This window comes from Plecotus auritus (genome assembly GCF_963455305.1).
Source record: "Plecotus auritus genome assembly, chromosome: 7".
NCBI lineage: Eukaryota > Metazoa > Chordata > Mammalia > Chiroptera > Vespertilionidae > Plecotus > Plecotus auritus.
This window is the reverse complement of record NC_137774.1, coordinates 146,987,238-147,006,449: the sequence shown is the minus strand read 5'-3', so window position 1 is coordinate 147,006,449 and position 19,212 is coordinate 146,987,238. Positions and strand designations below refer to the sequence as shown.

Here is a 19,212-nt window from a genome sequence, read left to right as displayed (position 1 = left end):
ATTTCTTCTTGTTCCCTGAGCCCCACATCAAGGTATATTGGTCTGTTTCTGAATAGCCAATAATCAAAACAACATGGTATTGGCAGAAAACAGACACATAGACCATTGACACAGAACTGAGAGCCCAAAAATAAAACCACAAATAATTTCTGATAAAGGAGCCAAAAACACACAATGGAGAAAGTAAAGTCTTTTCAATAAATGGTGCTAGGAAAATTGGAAAGCCACATGCAAAAGAATGAAACTAAATTACAGTTTATCTCCAGGTACAAGGGGTTAATATAAAAAGAATTACAATTCAACACCAAACAATCAAACAAATAACACCAATCCAATTAAAAAAGGGCAATGGACTTGAACAGACACCTCTCCCAAGAAGACATAAATGGCCAACAGATATATGAAAAGATGTTCAACTTCACTAGCTATTAGGGAAATGCAAATAAAAAATACAATGAGATACCACCTCATTCCTGTTAAAATGGCTATTAACAACACAAGTAATAACAAGTATTGGAGAGGTTGTGGAGAAAAAGGAACCCTTTTTCACTGCTGGTGGGGATGTATACTGGTACAGCCACTATGTAAAACAGTATGGTGGTTCCTCAAAAAATTAACAATAGAGCTACCATATGACCCAGCAATCCCTCCTCTGAGTACCCAAAGAACTCAAAAACATTTATTTGCAAAGATATATGCAACCTTGTGTTCATTGCAGCATTATTCACAGTGGCCAAGACATGGAGACAACCAAAGTGTATTTGATAGAGGATTGGATAAAGAAGATGTGGTTCATATACACTATGGAATATTACTCAGCCATAAGAAAAGATGAAATACTGCCATTTGCAACAACATGGATGGACCTTGAGAATATTATGCTAAGCGAAATAAGTCAGTCAGAAAAAGCTAAGAGCCATATTATTTTACTCATATGTGGGATATAAAATTGAAACTTATAGACACAGACAACAGTATGGTGGTTACCAGAGAGAAAGGAGTGTAGGATAAAGGGTTAAGGGTGCCAAATATATGGTGACAGATGATTTGACTTTGGGCAGTGGACACACAATGCAATATACAGATAATGTATCATAGAAATGTACATTTGAAACCTACATGATCCTCTCAATCAATGCCACCCTAATAAATGTAATAAAAAAGTTTTCTTAAAAAGCAGGGGGAATTAATTTAATAATATATTTTATTTATCTCAGTATATGCAAAATATTACTATTTATACATGTAATCAATATAAAAATTGCTAATGAGATTTTTCACCTTTACTCAGACTAAGTATTTGAAATTTTCTGTGCATTTTACATGTACAGCCTATCCAGTTTGTATTAGCCACAGTTCAATCGGTCTGTGGCTAGTAGCTATCATGACAGACTGCACAGGTCTGTATTAGGAATCGGCTTTCTTCTGAGGGCCACTTTTTTACACAGATACAATGTGTTTATTACTTCAGAATCATTGCACTGGAAAGAAGAATTGAGAAGAAGGAAACCACATTATGATGTGGATATGGGGTGATCTACATATTAATTCATTAGTTAAGTAACTTACATCCACAGAAGAGCTTATATACAGTTGTGTGCGAGATGAAATTATTACCTGTCAAATACCCCCAGAGTATCATAAATGCCCAAATCACAAAAGCTAAGGGGTTATTGTAATAGTTTTGCAAGTAGAAAAAGTAATAATAGTGATTTGAAATGTAAAAGAAATTAATTCCATAAATATGTGTTGAATGTCAATTACATAACAGTTGGCTAGGTCTTGACATTTCAGAATAGTTACTAGATAGGAGAAATCCAATCTCCCAGCAGTGGCATACATACCTGTACACACAGATACATATCCATAGATACACATGTATGCACACATACAGAAATGTATGTATGACATAAATCCTACCTATTTTAAAAGGGTCAGTGGTTGTTGATGGTTACTTTCTTTTTTTAAAATAACGGGCACTGTAGAACAGAAAGCAGAGAATCAGTCTTGTCCATAACAATCTTCCTATTCATACTTAAACTTACTTTCCATGGAAAGAAATTTACAGCCTACTTTTGTGAATAATGATAACTAAGATGAGCAGGCACTGGTTTAAAGGCTATACCTGCATTATCTCACTTTACGCTCACAGCAGTTAATGATGTAGGTGCAGAGACAACTGAACAGTCCATGTAAAAAGTTTAATAAATACCATACAGCCTACTAAAGGAACAGCCACAATTTGAACTCAGGAAACTCTGCTCAGTCATAAAGCTAAACTACTCATGCTAAATGATGTTCTAAACATTTTCTTTCTAAGTAACGATTTGTTATCTAACCTAAATTAGGCACTTAAAAGCAATGATAATATTTCCTATGACTGAAGATCTTAATGAGAAAGAACTTTATAAATAAATAGTTTTATACTTAGCATAACCTCTCATTTTATTTTGTCCCAAGAGCCACCCAGGCCAAGATTCAGCTTCATTCCTTATCGCTGACAAATACCAGAATCTACGACATATGGCGCCTCTTATCTGCAACATTTCTCCCAGTGCTTGCATTCGTCTTTATTGTTGATATTTTGTGGGTTAGTGGCTCTTGAGAGATGACAAATACCTTTCTCCTTTGAACTGAAAATTACCATATTTGGACTTGCTTTTTCATATAATTTTCACCAGTCCCTTTTATTTCTCTCATTTACTAAATTTAAACTTTAAAATAATGAAATTAACCTTAATAGTATATAAATTTTTGTTTTGGTAATGTGACAGAGTTTATTTAACTAGTGGTTGCACATAAACCAGTTGAATCATCTGCCAAGGAAACAGCCCTTTAATTTCACACTAATCCATTTGAAAGTAGGCATGAGGGAGGTCTCTGTCTTGGAACCCCAGAATACATAATGTAAGGTAAGAACTGGTATTTATTTTCACATTCACCCTTTTGCTTATACTTAGTAGCATTTGAAAGAATAATACTTATTATTCAGAAGAATAATGTTAGCAATAGTTTTACTTTTGAAAGTCTGCAAACCCCTGACTTAAACAGCATGTATCAGAGTTTAGAAAAAAATTTGGATTTCATATGTCTATCAGATTGTACGTATGCAATAGTGCTAAATATACATGTGTTGAATGAAAGACTCAATTACACATAGGAACACTCAACTATTCTTTGATCTTTCTGGTGCTTGGTGTTGATATCATAAATACATTCTTGATTATGAAGAATATTTAAGCACATGTCCTGGGTCATTTATTGTTTTATAATACCTCTATAATAATATTTCTATAAACTTACAGAGATTTAGTAATTATATAGTCTGTACATGTAATTTCACATGAGAAGGCTGAGGTCTAGAGAAGTTCAGTAACTTCCCTAATGTACAGGGGTGGGCAAAAGTAGATTTACAGTTGTGAGTCTGTGAAACAGAGCTTATTCTTGTATTATTATTTATTAATTATTGTATTTTCCATATGAACAACTGTATAATGAGCCAAGAATGGAAATCTAGTTCAGTTAGCTGCTGCTCTTCTAAGCAAAAACTGGTATAGTTCATAGTATGATTGCCATATAAATGTAACCTGAAGGCTGCTGTATGCTGGGACCTTATCATTATAATAATTAAGAAAACTTACATTAAAAAGAAGAAAGTATATTTTGTGTAGTGAGTTATACAATAAATGGCAAGTAAACGAAGTGTGAGATTGGACTTGAATACTAAGAACTATCTCTTCAAACAATATATAAAATGGTTTAGGGGAAAGACTTTATCACAGGTTGAACAAAAATACTTTCAATCTATTTAGTAATCCCTTAGTTTTCATTGTAAACTAAGGAATGGTACTGGCTTATGCCTTCCCCCTCGACACAGTTCATTGTCACCAATAGTAAAGGATGAGCAAAAATGTTTGAATAGTGGCCAGTGATTATTAAAATTTTAACATAAACTTTCTGATATTTCCAGTGTTATAGGATGACAGTCAGATTTCTCAGAAGCATTATACATTTTTCTCAGAATAGTGAGATTGGATTTTAGATTCAGTCTCTTAAATTCTTACTTCAGATTTGTCTTGAGGCTCTTTTTCAGTGGTTTAAATCATTCATGGAGAACAAAGATTCTTCAACTAACCTTTTGATGGAAAAGCAGATGCCCTATCCACCTCATTCTGAACAGCTCAAAAAAATGTTACCTTCTCTTTCATACCCATCTTCCCCCTCAATAGTGTCCTCACAAGACTGTTTCTGTCAATCAAATCAGGAGTAATTCATTAAAAGCTATAGATGTGTATTTATTTTAATAATTTACACAAAATATTTACAAAAGTCCCCATGATTTATTTTCAATGTCTAAATATTTTTAGTGCATCAATGTACTATATTATAAAATCTATACTATGCCAATAAGAATTAGGATTGCTTTTGAATTCTACAAAAAAAAGGACAATTAATTTTTGACTGATTTCACATGGAACCAGAAAGTTGTCTTATTTGCTTTGAAAAATTTACTCTAACATCTATTTCCTAAATCCCTTCTACTCAAACTGGGGTTCAAGGACCAGCAGTATCAATACCATCTTGGAGTTCATTAGATGCAGAATTTCAGGCCCTACTCTAGACACACTTAATCAGAAGATGTATTTTAGCAAGATCCCCAGGAGACAAGTGTGCAACATCCAGTTTGGGGAGGCACTGACCTAAGCCACAGAATTTAATATACCATTACCAACTGCCTTATTCCCTTCAGCAAAAGTGTAAGCTCCTCTTCAGTTTCTGGTGCTAGGCCTAAGCTAGATATATATTTAAATATACTAAAACAATTGAAATAAAAGAAGAAAAGAGAAACCTTTCCAAGGTAAAAATAAAGCCTGAAAACACTATGTCCTTTGTTTATTTTCCAAAGTTTTATTTTGTTGCCAGATTCTTCTTTAAAGTGCCGTCTCAAAATAGTTTCCCCAATGGAGGAGACCTTGATCATGTCTGGGGGGCTGCTCTGTACTCAATGCACACAGGCCTCATTATCTACTTGGAGGATGATCTTTGACCCTAGCAATCACCCCTCTCTCTGAATTTTGAATATTTCATATCCTGCTGTCACCCTGGGCAGTAGGCAGGAAAACACGGAGTTGAAGATAAAGCTAAGCCATTTTGCTTTTCTTTAGTTGCTTTGCTAAAAGATTTGATAGTTTGAAACATTGGTTAACATGAATTTTGTGGACTTTAATTTACCATGTCACAGTGATACATTTTAATTTATCATTGATGAAACAATTTGCCATTATAAGCTGGCACTTGGTATATACTGGAAACAATATTTTAGTGACCTGAAAGAATTAATGTGACTTCTAGTGGGGCCCAGAGAGTTACCTTGGCACTGGGAAATGTTGGTTCTGAGGATTATATTTTTAGGAAAACCTAATTTCTGGGGAATCTAAAAGTGAAACTCAAGTATAACAACTTCCAGAGCCCACTAATGTAGAGATTAAACATTAAAAGAGAACATTATAAATCATTAACTTCTTTCCCAATTTCTAAGTCAGGTGAGCCTTATACAGAAACTTTTACTTTTCAAAGTTCATGAGCTGAAGTATCTGTCTGGTAATCTGAAGTACATATTGTTTTGTGTCATGAAAATTCTAGAATAAATTTATACTGCCTTATTTTTTTCTTTTTGTTCTAACTAATTTGCCACCAGTTAGAGAGCATGGATTTTTGAAAGCTTCAAGAAATTGATGACATACAAAAGAGGATTATAAGTTACCAGAATTTTGACATAAAACAATGACAAAGAAAAGGGAAAGGAAATAAAGGAAATACTGCTTTAAAAAATGCATGGGTAAAAAAAATTGTTTTGAAAAAGCAAAACACACTTAGAGTATTCTGACTTACATTGGCTATGTATTTATTTGTGTGTTGAAACAAGTTAAGTTTTCTTAGGAAAGCCCAAAACAACTTTTCGAAGAAATAAATTATGGAAGAGAAAACCTGATTTAAAGTGAGAAAAGGATATATAACTAGAAATAAAAGTAGGAAATGGAAATGTTAAAATGGAATAAAAGATTATTAATTGGTTTTGCTAACAATGATTATGTCTTGTCCTTTGTTTCTACTCGTTATTTGATATTTATCATTATTTATGCAGACAAATTATTCTTGATAAAATATGACTAAGATCATAGATTTAAACTGAATATGGTTCAAAGAGAGGGAAAATTTGATGTCTGCACAACCAGTCAAGTTTTCTACTGTAGTCACCTATTTTACAGTTAGGTACTATCCATCATGAAGAGAAACAGAATGTGAATGGCTCCTAGTACTCATACTATTCCTGGAGAAACAGGTCCTATACACCAGAAGATCCATTTCCATAAAAAGGCATTATATTATATTGTTATTACTAAATAAACATTTATTAAGATGCTGTCATTGAAAATGGAATACCTAGATGGCCCTACTCTTTGGTAAGGATGTGGAAAATTAGAACACTGGAACACGACTTTGGGGATTATAAAATAGGTACAATCACTTTGCAAAAGTGGTTTTAGATATTTGGCAGAATCTACAAACATATGCCTAACTTACAACTCAGAAATCCTACTCCTTGAGAAATAACCAACATATGTGCATGAATACAAACTTGTACTCCATGCACATTTGTTTACCAAATGACATATCTTAGAATGTTCATAGCAGCTGTATTCATAATAGCCTCAAACTGGACTACTGAAGTGTCCATTAATAATAAAATTAGTAAGTAATTTGCAGTGTATTCACTCCCTGCAATAATCTATGTATGTAAAAGGCTAATATACTAATTGTCCGACTGTCCGGGTTATGAAGTCACATAGCCATGCCTGACTTCTTCTCCCTAGAGACTAGCCTCCTTACAGTTTCTTCAGCCCAGGAACACAACTTGCTTTATAGCCAGGTGGAAACATTTTACAGTTTAACCAAATGTCTGTTAAGCATTTTCCCATGCCTCATCTCATTTGATCCTCACAGAAGTCCTGGAGTAGGTAGATAGGAGACTCGATAGAATCCTATTTTCTTTTCATCAGCCAGAAAATGGAGATTTAGAAAGCTTAGAAACTTGACCTGACTGAAAAGAAGTAAGAAATGGTGGACCTTGAAAATGACTTCAGGTTTTCTCACTGTGCAGAATATAGTCAAACACTGCTGCGGTTAAATAATTTACCCTTTGTTCTCCCTGGGTGATCTACAATAATAATCTGCTTCATGTTGATATTTACTGCTGTGTTGTTGACAATTGCCTGAAAGGGAAGTTGGGAAGTTGCTTCACAGGGCTGGAAAAAGTTTAGCTAAATCAGAAAGCAGGTCTAATTAAGCAAGTTTATTCTATACTAGAGGCCCGGTGCACAAATTTACACATGGGTGGGGTCCAGCCAGCCGGTCCCAATGGGGACCCATTGGGCTGGGGCAGCGGGGGGGGGTAGGGGGGAAGGGCCACGGGCAGTTGGCCTGCAGGCCCCGCCCCCAATTGGTGTGTTGGGGGCCAATCGGGGGCTGGGGCTGATGGGGACCTGGAGAAGGCTGGTTGGCTGCCACAGTGCATGTTATAGCCACCGGTCATTCTGGTTGTTCCACTGTTCTGGTTGCTGGGCTTTTATATAAATAAATATATAAAAGGCTAAGTTGACTCATGCATGTGTGATACATATAAAGCTTTTGCTGGTGCCAATCGCATGCATGTGTTTTGACCTGTCATTGTTGATTGTGAATTTGGTTGACACTTCTATTATAGAGAAAGGGTGAATAGTGATATTAAAATATTCCTTCTAATTAATTTCCTTCCAATATGCATGAATCCATGCACCGGGACACTAGTACTACAATAAGGATGAACTATCTGTGACAACACAAAACAATATGGATGTTTTCACAATGTTGACTGAAAGAAGCCCAAACAGAAGAGTTTATATAGTGTAATTCCATTCATAAAATGTTCAAAAGCAGGGAAAACAAACCTAAGCTCTTGGAAGTCAAGACAAACTTGCATTTTCTCCCTCCTTGACCAGGGAAGACAGGACCAAAACATGCCCACTTGTAGTACCACTGGTAACTGTCAACTGCATTTGCTCAAGACATTTTTAAAAATATATATTTTATTGATTTTTTTACAGAGAGGAACGGAGAGGGATAGACAGTTAGAAACATCAATGAGAGAGAAACATCTACCAGCTGCCTCCTGCACACCCTCTACTAGGGATGTGCCTGCAACCAAGGTACATGCCCCTGACCGGAATCGAACCCGGGACCCTTCAGTCCACAGACTGACACTCTATCCACCGAGCCAAACCGGTTAGGGCAACATTTTGTATTTTATAACAAAGAGCTAAAGAAATTTATGTGGTTTTTATCTTTTTCTGATAAAAAAGATTTACCTAATAATTTTCTAAGAAACAATAAAATATAGAAAGAAAACAGTTATATGAACAATGAAATGTTTTCATTTTTTAGTTCATTTCAGATCAGGGCAAAAATACTGTCTGGAACCCATGGATGAGAGCTTTTTGTCAAGTACAACCCAAAGATGGCAGAAGAATATTTTTGTTATGGTTTTCTTCTTCTAAAGTGACCACCTTTCACTAGAGAATGTACTCACGTCATCAAATTAATGTGATTCTTAAACAGGACATAAATCTTCCCTTTGGATGAGAGCACTAATCAGATTCAGCTAGTTTTTCATTCTCTTTCTAAACACTTGCCACTATGTGAAAAGAAAAATTCCTAAAATCCAAGGCTATTTTACAGAGCTAAATCTCTCCTCCTAGCCTATCTATTTTGTTATCCTATATAAACAATTTCTGCCACTACATTCCTTTATCCATAGCAACTTCTAGTGGTTAATTAACAAATCAAAGACAAGTTAATTGCCAAAAAAGATCAAGCAACAAGCATTAGAAGAATAATATTTACCGGCACCATGCTAAAAATTTATGTGTCAGAGAAAAGTTTGGTCTAGTTAGCTTTCCTTCTAATCTAAGATTTTAAATTTGTATGACTATTTTTGAAAATAAGTCCATCACATAATTATTCTTAAGCCAACTATGTTTTGGGGACAGACTTGGACAGATAGAGTCAGAAAAAAAGGTACTATTATAGGACATATTACTGCTATTGAATTTTAATTTTCAATTTTTAAAAAACATTTTCTACATGTGAAATTTTGAGAATTACATAAAATAATGTAATAGAATTTATATTGTAAACTGTTCCTCCTTTTCCTCCTTTTTCTCCTCCCTCTCCTCATATGTTTTATAATAAAGATGAAGCAAAGGCAAATTCACTGAAGAGAGGGGCATCTGATCTGACCAAGAATACAGTAATGATGTCAATATCCATATGGTTCCATCAACTTGATGCAATTCTGAGTTAGGCTGTATCTACCTACGACTCACATGTACTTCAACTTTTATGTAAATAAATTGTCTAGGCTCTAGAACAGACTGCCAGGCTTCAAACTTGGGCAAGTTTCTTAAACTCTCTGTGTCTAGTTTCCTCATCTATCAAATTAAGGCAATGTTAGATCCACCTTGTGGGGGCATTTGAGGGATGAAATGAAATAATGCATGTACAACTCTTGGAACACTGCCTGGCATATGTATGGTAAGTATCAATACAAATTAGATCTTATTATCCTTACTCAACTTTCTGGCCAAATGTAGCCTCTGATTTCTGAACTTCAACTATTCCTTTCTTATTTTGTGGTAACATATCAATCCTCTTGACTTAACTGAAAGAAGTAAATGAGAGAAGGTGTGGGCACTAAAAACAAGATATCACATCTGAAAATCTTTAAAAAATGCCACGCAATAGTAGGTATCAATGTGGTATTTAGAAAATTTCATGCCATTGTATTGATTTGTTGTTGGCACTCATTTCCCTAAGACTTAAGCTCTGGTGCAGCATTTTCAAGTGGGTTTGCGAGGTTCATTCAACAGCCACTGATAAGCTACTGCTTAGGTAGTAAGAAAGAATGGTTAAGAGGCCATATCTCCTATGGTCCCAACTCATACTATAAAATCTCCAGCTCAAAACTGCAGATTTGAACATAACTTTCTAAGAACACAGAGAATAACGTAAGGTCATCTAGGGCTTTTTGCTTTAGTAAATATTGCTTTATATTTTCATGGCCTCAATACCAGTTGTTCTTTTGATTCTAGATCTGATTGCTAATCCTCCTTTACACTGATCAGGCTATTTCATATTTAAACAATTTACTTGTTAGTCCTTCTACAAGACATTTGCTAAGCACCCATTTGGCAGCTTTGTTAAAATGCTGGGGGAGGGAAAGATGTTGAAACTATTGGAAAAATGAGATTTGGAGATTTTACTGAAAATTTCATGATCCCTATTAGTATAAGAGGCAAGAAATCTACAGCACACATTCCGTGTCTGGCCTGTGGAATACTATTGGAATCCTCTCTGCCCTATGCTTAAGTGTACCTTGAATGACTTCTTCTATCCACCCCATAGCCCTCACATAAAATGTTCCTTTTAACATCCCTTTCTGAGAAGACAGAAAGCAGTAAGTATTCTTCTGGTTGGAAAACAAGACTATCACTAGAAGAATAAGTTTCTATTTAAATTTTCTTTAAACATAACTATAATTTTAAACAATAACATTAAAAAAACAAACAAAATGTCCTAGTGTTCCCTTGGGGAGTTGTCAGAGTTCACCAACCTGCTGTCTTAGCTCCTTATTCTTTGATCATTTTCACCAATTTTTTTAGGTTCTATATTTAAGCCCACAACATAAAATAAATTCACTCACATTATTTTCTTAAATCTAACAGGAGCAAATCATTTCCCCTTCTTTCTCCTTTAAAACAGATATAAGAGATGTGGCTCTAAAATAATAATTGGCATTCATTCTAGGGGTTACAGGAAAATTAGCCTCCTTATTATGTAATTCTCTCCTCATCAAATCAAACTTGGCTTAAATATATTAATCATTTGGCTTTTCCTAAAATTTTACTTTATCCACAAAAGAAAAATATTTGTCACCACTGCAAAACTGCTTTCAAGTCAATTTTAAGCATCGTGTAATGGTCCAATGTTGTGAATACTTCTCAGGGATCAACACCCATCAAATAAATATGATTCACCATTAGTTTAACAAATCAGACTCTTCAATTGAATGTCAAATCTTACAGACTTGGCTTTCCTTTATCCTGAATGCTACAAAGGAGTGAAAATGATGCCAAAGGAAAAAATATTCCAGCTTAAAGCTAAGTATACCACCAGTATCTTACATTAATATCCATTTAATTTTCAAAGAAAAATATGACTTTATACTAGACACATTGGAGGATTTTATAGTATATAAAATATTGTTCTCAAATAATCTTGTAAAGGAGAAATGGAATAAAGAAATGTTGGCTAGCCCTAGCCAGTTTGGCTCAGTGGCTAGAGCATCAGCCTGCGGACTGAAGGGTCCCAGGTTTGATTCCGGTCAAGGGCACATGCCGGGGTTGTGGGCTCGATCCCCAGTGGGAGACATGCAGGACACAGCCAATCAATGATTCTCTCTCATCATTGATGCTTCTATCTCTTGTTCCCTCTCCCTTCCTCTCTGAGATCAATAAAAAATATTAAAAAAAAGAAATGTTGGCTAATGTTCCATTAGTTCAGTTGCTGCTATAACAGAATTACATCCAAAGCTTCTCAAAGGTCAAGATAAGGTTAGGTTACTGCCAGATTTTAAGAATTGTGTATTTTAATAAAGAAATGAAGAAATGCAAAAATATGATTGCAAAACTGTGGATATTATAAATGTTGTCATTAAATAATTTAACATTTTTAACTCCAAGGATGCTATGCAATGAAACTATGCCATTCAGAAGATAATTGTAGAATTTAATTGTGTGGGTGTGCACGTGTGTGTGTGTGTGTATACACATACATATATATATATTGACTCATGGTGCATTTGAGGTAGTGTAGTCTATTAAAAGCTTAAAGCAATACGATAAACTTTTTTTCCCATTATAGTCAGTATTATTGTCAGTGTAGTGCTGTGGTAAACGCATAATCTCTTTTGAGTACTGAGAGCCCCCTGAAAATATAAGGCCACAGTGAAGTGAACTACTGCCCTCCTAACCCCCTAATCTTCCACTGTGATAGGCCCTCAGCATACCCACCAGTTGATTTTGTGACTAAAGGGTACTAAGAGGTGCGTGCAGCCAGATGCTTCATCAAAGATGCATTAATGGCACTCTTGCTACCTGTAAGGGAAACTCTGGCCTTAGGAAACTTACAGTTCAAATGGAGCGACAAAACAGGATCCATAGAACAGCGAAGACATATAAATAATTATCACATAGACAATATTCAAACTAAAAGTAAATGAATGAAGGACAAAGACTCACAAGCTGCAAAGAAGATTGGTCCATGATGGTTAACTATTATCCTCACCTCTTAACTTGTTATGGAAGAGGCTTGTTAAAACTACAAACACTGGGCATTTACATGGAAAACTCATCCTAAGACATCCAGGGCTTGCATTTTGAAAAGGATCAAAAAATGACCAAAGGAAAATAGCTTTGCCAGACCAAAAGGCAAGTTCTAAAATTCTTTAGCACAACATGCCATTGCTTTCACTTTGCCCAGCAGTGAGTTATTCATGATATTTAGGAAAATCAGACCTTCTTTGAGAAGAGTCAGAGCCACTATCGGTTGGAAATACACATAGTGAAGTTTATAAATCTTTCATGAGCATACAACATGGCACATACTAAGCATGAAATGCAAATAATAAGTATGACCTGTGCATTCAGTAGAATGCAAAGCATATAACAGGCATGTAATTTCTAATGATAAACCATATTTATAACTATAACAAATGAACATACAAATAAACAGTATTCATTTTGCTTTGAAATAGAAATAAATGAAGGTACTACTTACATTTTTAGCTGCCAACTTTTATCTATCCCTTGTCAAAGTTTGCTTATGCATGGTTACTAGTGAGGTGTATAATTTGAAATCCCAAGGGCACTATCTTCCATACGATCTAAAGCAATTAAGTAATTCTCATGAATTGTTATCTAAATTTTGAATGTTTTCTATAGAAATAAGTCAGAACACATTTTAATCCAAATTTCATATACTTGTCTCTGAAGGCCTGGTGGTTTCCAGATATGTTGCATTTGGTCTAAATAAGAAAGACCCTATTCTCAAGATTTTGCAAACAATTTCACCTCGGTTTGCTCTTGCTGAAATAGCTTTCAGTGCTAGAGACTAACCAACTAGAAACACAAAGTGTGTGAGGAATCAATATTTTCCTGCTAAATATCTAGAATACTAATTAAAGCAAACAAAGGAATAAAAGAATTTCTCAGTGTCTTCTTATTGTTCTAGTCACTTGGTTAAAATAAGCTAACTTGGATGGAAAACAAAGGTGTTATTGAAGTCATGAGGTCAAGATTTTTCATATGATTTCTATAGAAATAAAATAAATTAACAAAATATTTACTTTGAATTCATGGTGTCTAATCCTGGGCAATATTAAAACTCTAAATTATCACCTAGACCAGAGAGATAATTTCCACAAGCAACCACCACAACATATACTTTGTTTGTTGTGGTGGCTGCTTGTGTGTTTAATCAAACAAGAACTACCCTGACATTCAAAGGGTTAACTGAAGGTTAGCATGACCAATTTTGGCTGTATTAAGTTGATTAGGCATGGTCAGTGCACTTGTTTTCCAGATGACAGTGATAGGAATGCTTTTTTAAGCTCACCATTTAACTCTTGAAAATAGCTTTTAATCAACTTCCTTCTATTTCTCCAGGTTTCTAATAGATAGGCACATACCCCTATCTATTTTAAGGTTGATGTCTTCTTAGCTCACATTTCTTATACTGCCAATTTAATGCACTTTAGGAATAAAAAAAAAAAATTCAACACAGGGCTAAAGCTTATTTTCAGGGAGCCTACAGCTACAGAGGAGGATGAAAAAATCCTCCCCAGCTATGAAAAGTAAAGAGCCAATACCTGTAGGACTTTGAGAAACGTAATCTTGATCTAGGTCTTGGAGATGGTCCTAGCACTGTGGCTCCCTGAAGGTCCCAAACAGAAGCCATTTGCAAAGAAGATGCCAGGATCACTGGAAACAGTGGGAAGTCAGAGTTGGGGCAGGGCCCTGGGGCTGGAGGGCCCCACACTGAGCCGGAGGCCCTTGCGGCTGAGCGAGGGCATTTCCTCTGTGTGGTGGCAGGTTGGCTGAAGGAGGGCTGGAGGGGGGATGGCCAGACTTCCTGCTGCCTGACCCCTTTGCGACAGAGCTTGCTTCACTCAGACCTTATCTCATTAATACCGCTAGTAACATTCCCTTGCAAATTTGTTTTTAAATTTAGCCCTGATTAAACAGCGCAGTCACATGCCACTCCTGAAAAGCACAATGCGCGCATTGTGAAAGGTATGATTCAAATGGGTGAACCTTTCACATTAAGTGTGAAGATTAAAAAAAGCAAACTTTGCTTAAAAAAATAAAAAGTATGTGCCTATGACTGTGAAATTTGACAAAGTCTACTAAATTGAATAGATATCATTTTATTTCGACTTCTCTTAATCACAGGATGAACATCATATGAACACAAATTCCACGAGGATGTAATCATCTGCAAATGCCAGCACTTTCCTGCAAGTTAGTGGGAGAAAACAACAGGCAGATCACTTTCACAGCTTGTGGCAGCTTTTCCCTCAAGGAGATACTGTCACCTTGGAGAGTGAATCATCATGCGTGACTTTGACAACAACGATCAATTTTTTTGTCCACTTCGCATTCCCTAGAAACATTTCTTCACTCTCTGATAAACCCCTAAAACAGCTTCCTTTCCAATTAAATAAATGATGAAAACCAAATAGGACCTCTCATATGTTTTATGAATCAAGTACATTTTAGGGAGGCATATATTTCAAGATATTGTGCTCAAGGAGTCAGAGAACCCCAATGCCGTCATCAGTCCTCACCGCTGAGTGGTATTTAATGTTAACAATGTGGCATGATTCCATCAGTCCCTGTCCAAACACTGCCCCGCCAGTGACCTCAACTGTATACCAAGGCAGAACTCCACTTCTCTGGGATAAGATTAGAGAGGCTTGGAGGGCCCAAGAGTGAATTTAACCCATTCTGAACTGGACAAAATTGATCAAGTGTTGAGCTTAGTAATCATCGCTATAACTGCCACATTTTGTCTCCTACAACACAGAATATTTACCCAAGGGGTCCCAACTGTTCATTTAGTTTCATAAAAGCTCACACCAATACACAACATTCCTTTTCACCACAGCATCCAGAGCACCAGGGGTTCTTGAGAACAGGTCAGGTTCCATATCCGCGTTGGGACCGAGTAATAGAAAACATTTTTACAGTTTCACCTCTTTGTTATCTGGCAGATGGGCTGAAAGAGTGGGTGAGTGATTGCTGACTGAACAGCAGCAACCCTGGGGAGCCAAGAGTTCAAAAATAAACACACTCTCTCTGAATCAACTGGCAATGTTTTAATGCTTCACAAACTGTACCTTTTTGTTTTTGTATGTGAATCCACTGGGACAAAATTGATGGCAAGCTTCCTGGTGATCTCTGAGAAGGATTTGAGAGGTTGCCTATCCCTATAGCAGCCTGTCCTTTTGGGTGTATGATATTCCACTATTATCATTTTGTTCCTTTATACTGTTTAATTCCTATGTCAGGACAGCTCTTAGGAAATGCAGACATTCCTGGCTGAGCTGACACAGAGCTGAAGAACTTGGTGTTTAGTTGAATAGCTTCATCCAAGACAGAGTCAGACAGTGAAAGAGAACTTGGAGTCTGGGTGAGCAGGGAGATGTCCCTGAAAGCTGGAGAAATGGGGTGGATTGGTGTGAGGGAGGGAGGGAGGAACAAAGATAAGCCAGAGAGCAGGAGGGAAGGTACTGGCGAAGACTTACTTCTTTCACCTTCCATGCAATACAAAACCCTCATTCTATCCAGTGGCATTTCAGATTTTGTAGGTGAAATAGCATCACTGGTTTATGAAAATGCAAGCTGCAGTCCATATATACAGCGTTGGAAGCAGAAAAATATAACTTGTATTGTCCTCATTGTACTGGTCAGGGCAGGATGGACCCTATCTTCCCATGCAGGCTGAGGCCAGCAATAGACATTTTGATGAATGATTGTCTTTTTCTCCATACCAACTTATATTTTTATAAGAATGTCCGGTGAATTTTATCTAATTGATAAAATGTAAGGGAGTAATAATCAAATAGAATGAGGATACTATAGAATGCCTATCTTTTTCTAAAAGAAATGTGCACTGAAGAAGATGTGGAATTGTCTCTTACATTATTGCTAAAACATTTCTTGCCCCCACCCCTTGCTTCTTGAAAGCAGCCATCCAGAATAGTCAAGATAAAAACAGTGACACTATAAATGTGAAATTATAACCAGGAAAGTGGAAACTTTGGTCCTTTTTCCTAATGTGAAATTAGATAAAGACACAAGAAATATTTGCCAATGGTAATGTTATTTTTCCCTTAAATAATTCCTTACCTCCTCCTTCCCATTTCTTCCGTCCAGTTACGCATAATCCTCCTCAGGTTACGAGACCTCAGCAAGGTCACAGAAATAAGCTACTTATTTCTGAGATTAATCACAAGCAAAGTGAAGCCTTGATTTCAAGTATAAATATTAATACAGGCACGGGCAGAAGTAGGTTAATAATAATAAATAATATAATAATTAATACATAAATAATGATATAAGAATAAATTCTATGTCCCATACTCACAACTGTAAACTTACTTTTTCCCACCTCCATATTGTTCTGAGGGACAGGCTAGTACTTCACAGACTTGAGAATTTAGACAATTGGAAAAAATAAAAGCAAATTAAGACCTTTGCTAGGATCAACCTTTGCTGTCATCTATATTTCAAACATCTGTTTATAATCTCCACTTCACATATACTAAAGGGTAGAAAAAAAAAGTAGAGATCTTTTGAATATTTTAATTTATAATATATTAAGCACTTATTTTCCAGAAGAATTTTTAGTAAAAGCATGACTGAATGACAATGAGAGAAGTTCCATCCCTGAGGCAAACTTTTCTTTTATATGCTGGAAACTTAATTTATATCCTAGGAAAACCAGATCCTGGAATTTGAACTTTGCTTCCACCCAATTGTTATCCACATAATTCTTCACTTCTCCAGAATCTCAACAAAATGCCCATTTCTGCCAATAACTTAGATATTATGTTCTTCAAAGCTCTAAATAAGGTGTCTTCTTTGCTTCTTGAATATTTCCGAGATTTTGGTCCCAAGATTCCAGATGTTACAAACAGCAAATTTGGGGTTTGGTGTCTGACATAGAAACTCAGAATTTCCTTATTATAAATAGCTACTATAACTGACATTGAACATCCCCAATTTAGAAGTGGGAAAGTTTAAACATAATTCACATAGGCATTTACTTACAAGCCAAGTGACTATTTGACAGGTGGAGGAGGAAGGTTTGAGCTAAATTTCAGAGAAATGAACAGTTACATTGGTGGAGTTGCATTATGTTGAAATACATTGCCTCAGGAAACCCGAACAGGCAGAGAGATACGGGTCCAGGATAATGCTGTATTTTGAAATAGTTGATAGTCACAGACTCAAAGGCAGCAAAAATTATGGTGGGAGCAAACAACCTCACTTCATTTTTATTTATTAGCTACATCTGATAAGAGTTTAATTACAATGATTCAATTTTCAGGGTAATATGTTACAAAAGAGTGTGTCAAAAGAAAATTTTACAACTAGATGCATGTACTTCTGAAAGCCAGTATTCATTCCATATAAGTAATTGTGGTTTAAGCAAGGCTTTTTATTATATTAATGTATTATCATAATCAACTAAAATTATTATTCCAAATGGAAATGCTGCAAAATAATGGTAGCATTTTCTTGGAATTGCTTTCAAACAGCCATTCTCAATGTTACATGTATCTGCTTGATTAAGAGGGGTCAATTATTTCATGTTCTGAAATAGAAGACAATTATTACTTAATGGTACCCTGTAGCCTTAAGAACATTAGAAAAGCATTCTCTGTGTAAGCTGCTACAAATATATTCTTTATTCGTATATGTCCCAAGATACAAACAGAAATAAAATGTAATTGAAGAGCTTAAAACTATTAAGTCATAGGATAAAACAAATGAGAAGAGGCATGATTAAACATAAGAACAAAAGAAAATAAAACCTGATTTTCAATCCAAATGCTTTACATGCACTTAAAGTGTCCACCTAATTTAGAGTATGTTTTAAAATGTTTTAGCAGTTTTGAAGATAGTCAAGTCAATCCTTTTCTATCCAATAAGGCACCAAATTTCTTCTAAATACTTGGATAAACAGTATTAAAGGAGAGAATTCAAGGAGGTAGAAATGAGAGGGAAAGGGAAATATAATTTATGTTCATTAAGCATCTACTAAGTAATTGACAGAGTCCTAGGAGGTTTTTCTAAGTATTCAACAAGAAATATTTCTAGAGTCAAATTATTTAAAAAATTGAAATTAATAGGGGCTAATTACTTAAAATAACAAAATGAAACATGATGTTTTTAAACGTGTATAAAAGTGTTCTGGGGTTAGTAATTGACTATTTTCTGCATATGAAGATTTTAACAATCAGAAAAATTATTTCTTTTCAATATTGTACTCATTAATGCAGACTGAAAAGAATCCACACCCTTAATTATTGTCTAGTAAGTGAAAGGCTGAATGCAGAATTCCATCTGAAAGCCACTTTCTCTAGGAAGCCTTCCCTGCTTTCCCATACCAGGGGATGTCTCCACAGCACTCTGCACTTCCTCTTTGTCCCTGGCAGCACATTTGTAACTACCTTTTCAATATCTGGCTTCCCTGATAGACCTAAATATCATTAGGACATAGATCATGTCTGCTTTCTCACTGAATCCCCAGTCCTAGTAAATGAAAAAATAAGTCACAATAATGGGTGTTTAATGAATGAGCAAATCAATAATCTCCTGGCTACTTGAAAATAAGATGCATCACCTACATGATATATTTTATGTTCCTCAATAGGAGCAAAAAATGTCACTATGGGTAGTTTAGATAGGACTTATTTATTTTCTGTTTCCTTAGATGCTCTCTCTGACAAAGCATGATTGTAGCAATAAACTAACACACAAACAAATA

General features: G+C 35.5%; 1 protein-coding gene across 2 annotated transcripts in view; it reads right to left on the bottom strand.

The window, feature by feature from the left end:
- PDE4D (phosphodiesterase 4D) overlaps positions 1–19,212 on the bottom strand; it is a gene marked incomplete at its 5' end in the record, with an annotated part of 697,671 nt that overhangs the window by 308,361 nt on the left and 370,098 nt on the right. Inside the window, one exon of one of the 2 annotated variants that reach the window (XM_080681781.1) lies at positions 14,024–14,319. The exons of the other annotated variant lie outside the window; for it this stretch is intronic. Within the exon in view, the coding sequence (XP_080537907.1) occupies positions 14,024–14,112 (89 nt within the window). Of the gene's footprint in view, positions 1–14,023; positions 14,320–19,212 lie in introns of those variants that run through there. 2 annotated transcript variants of the gene reach the window in all.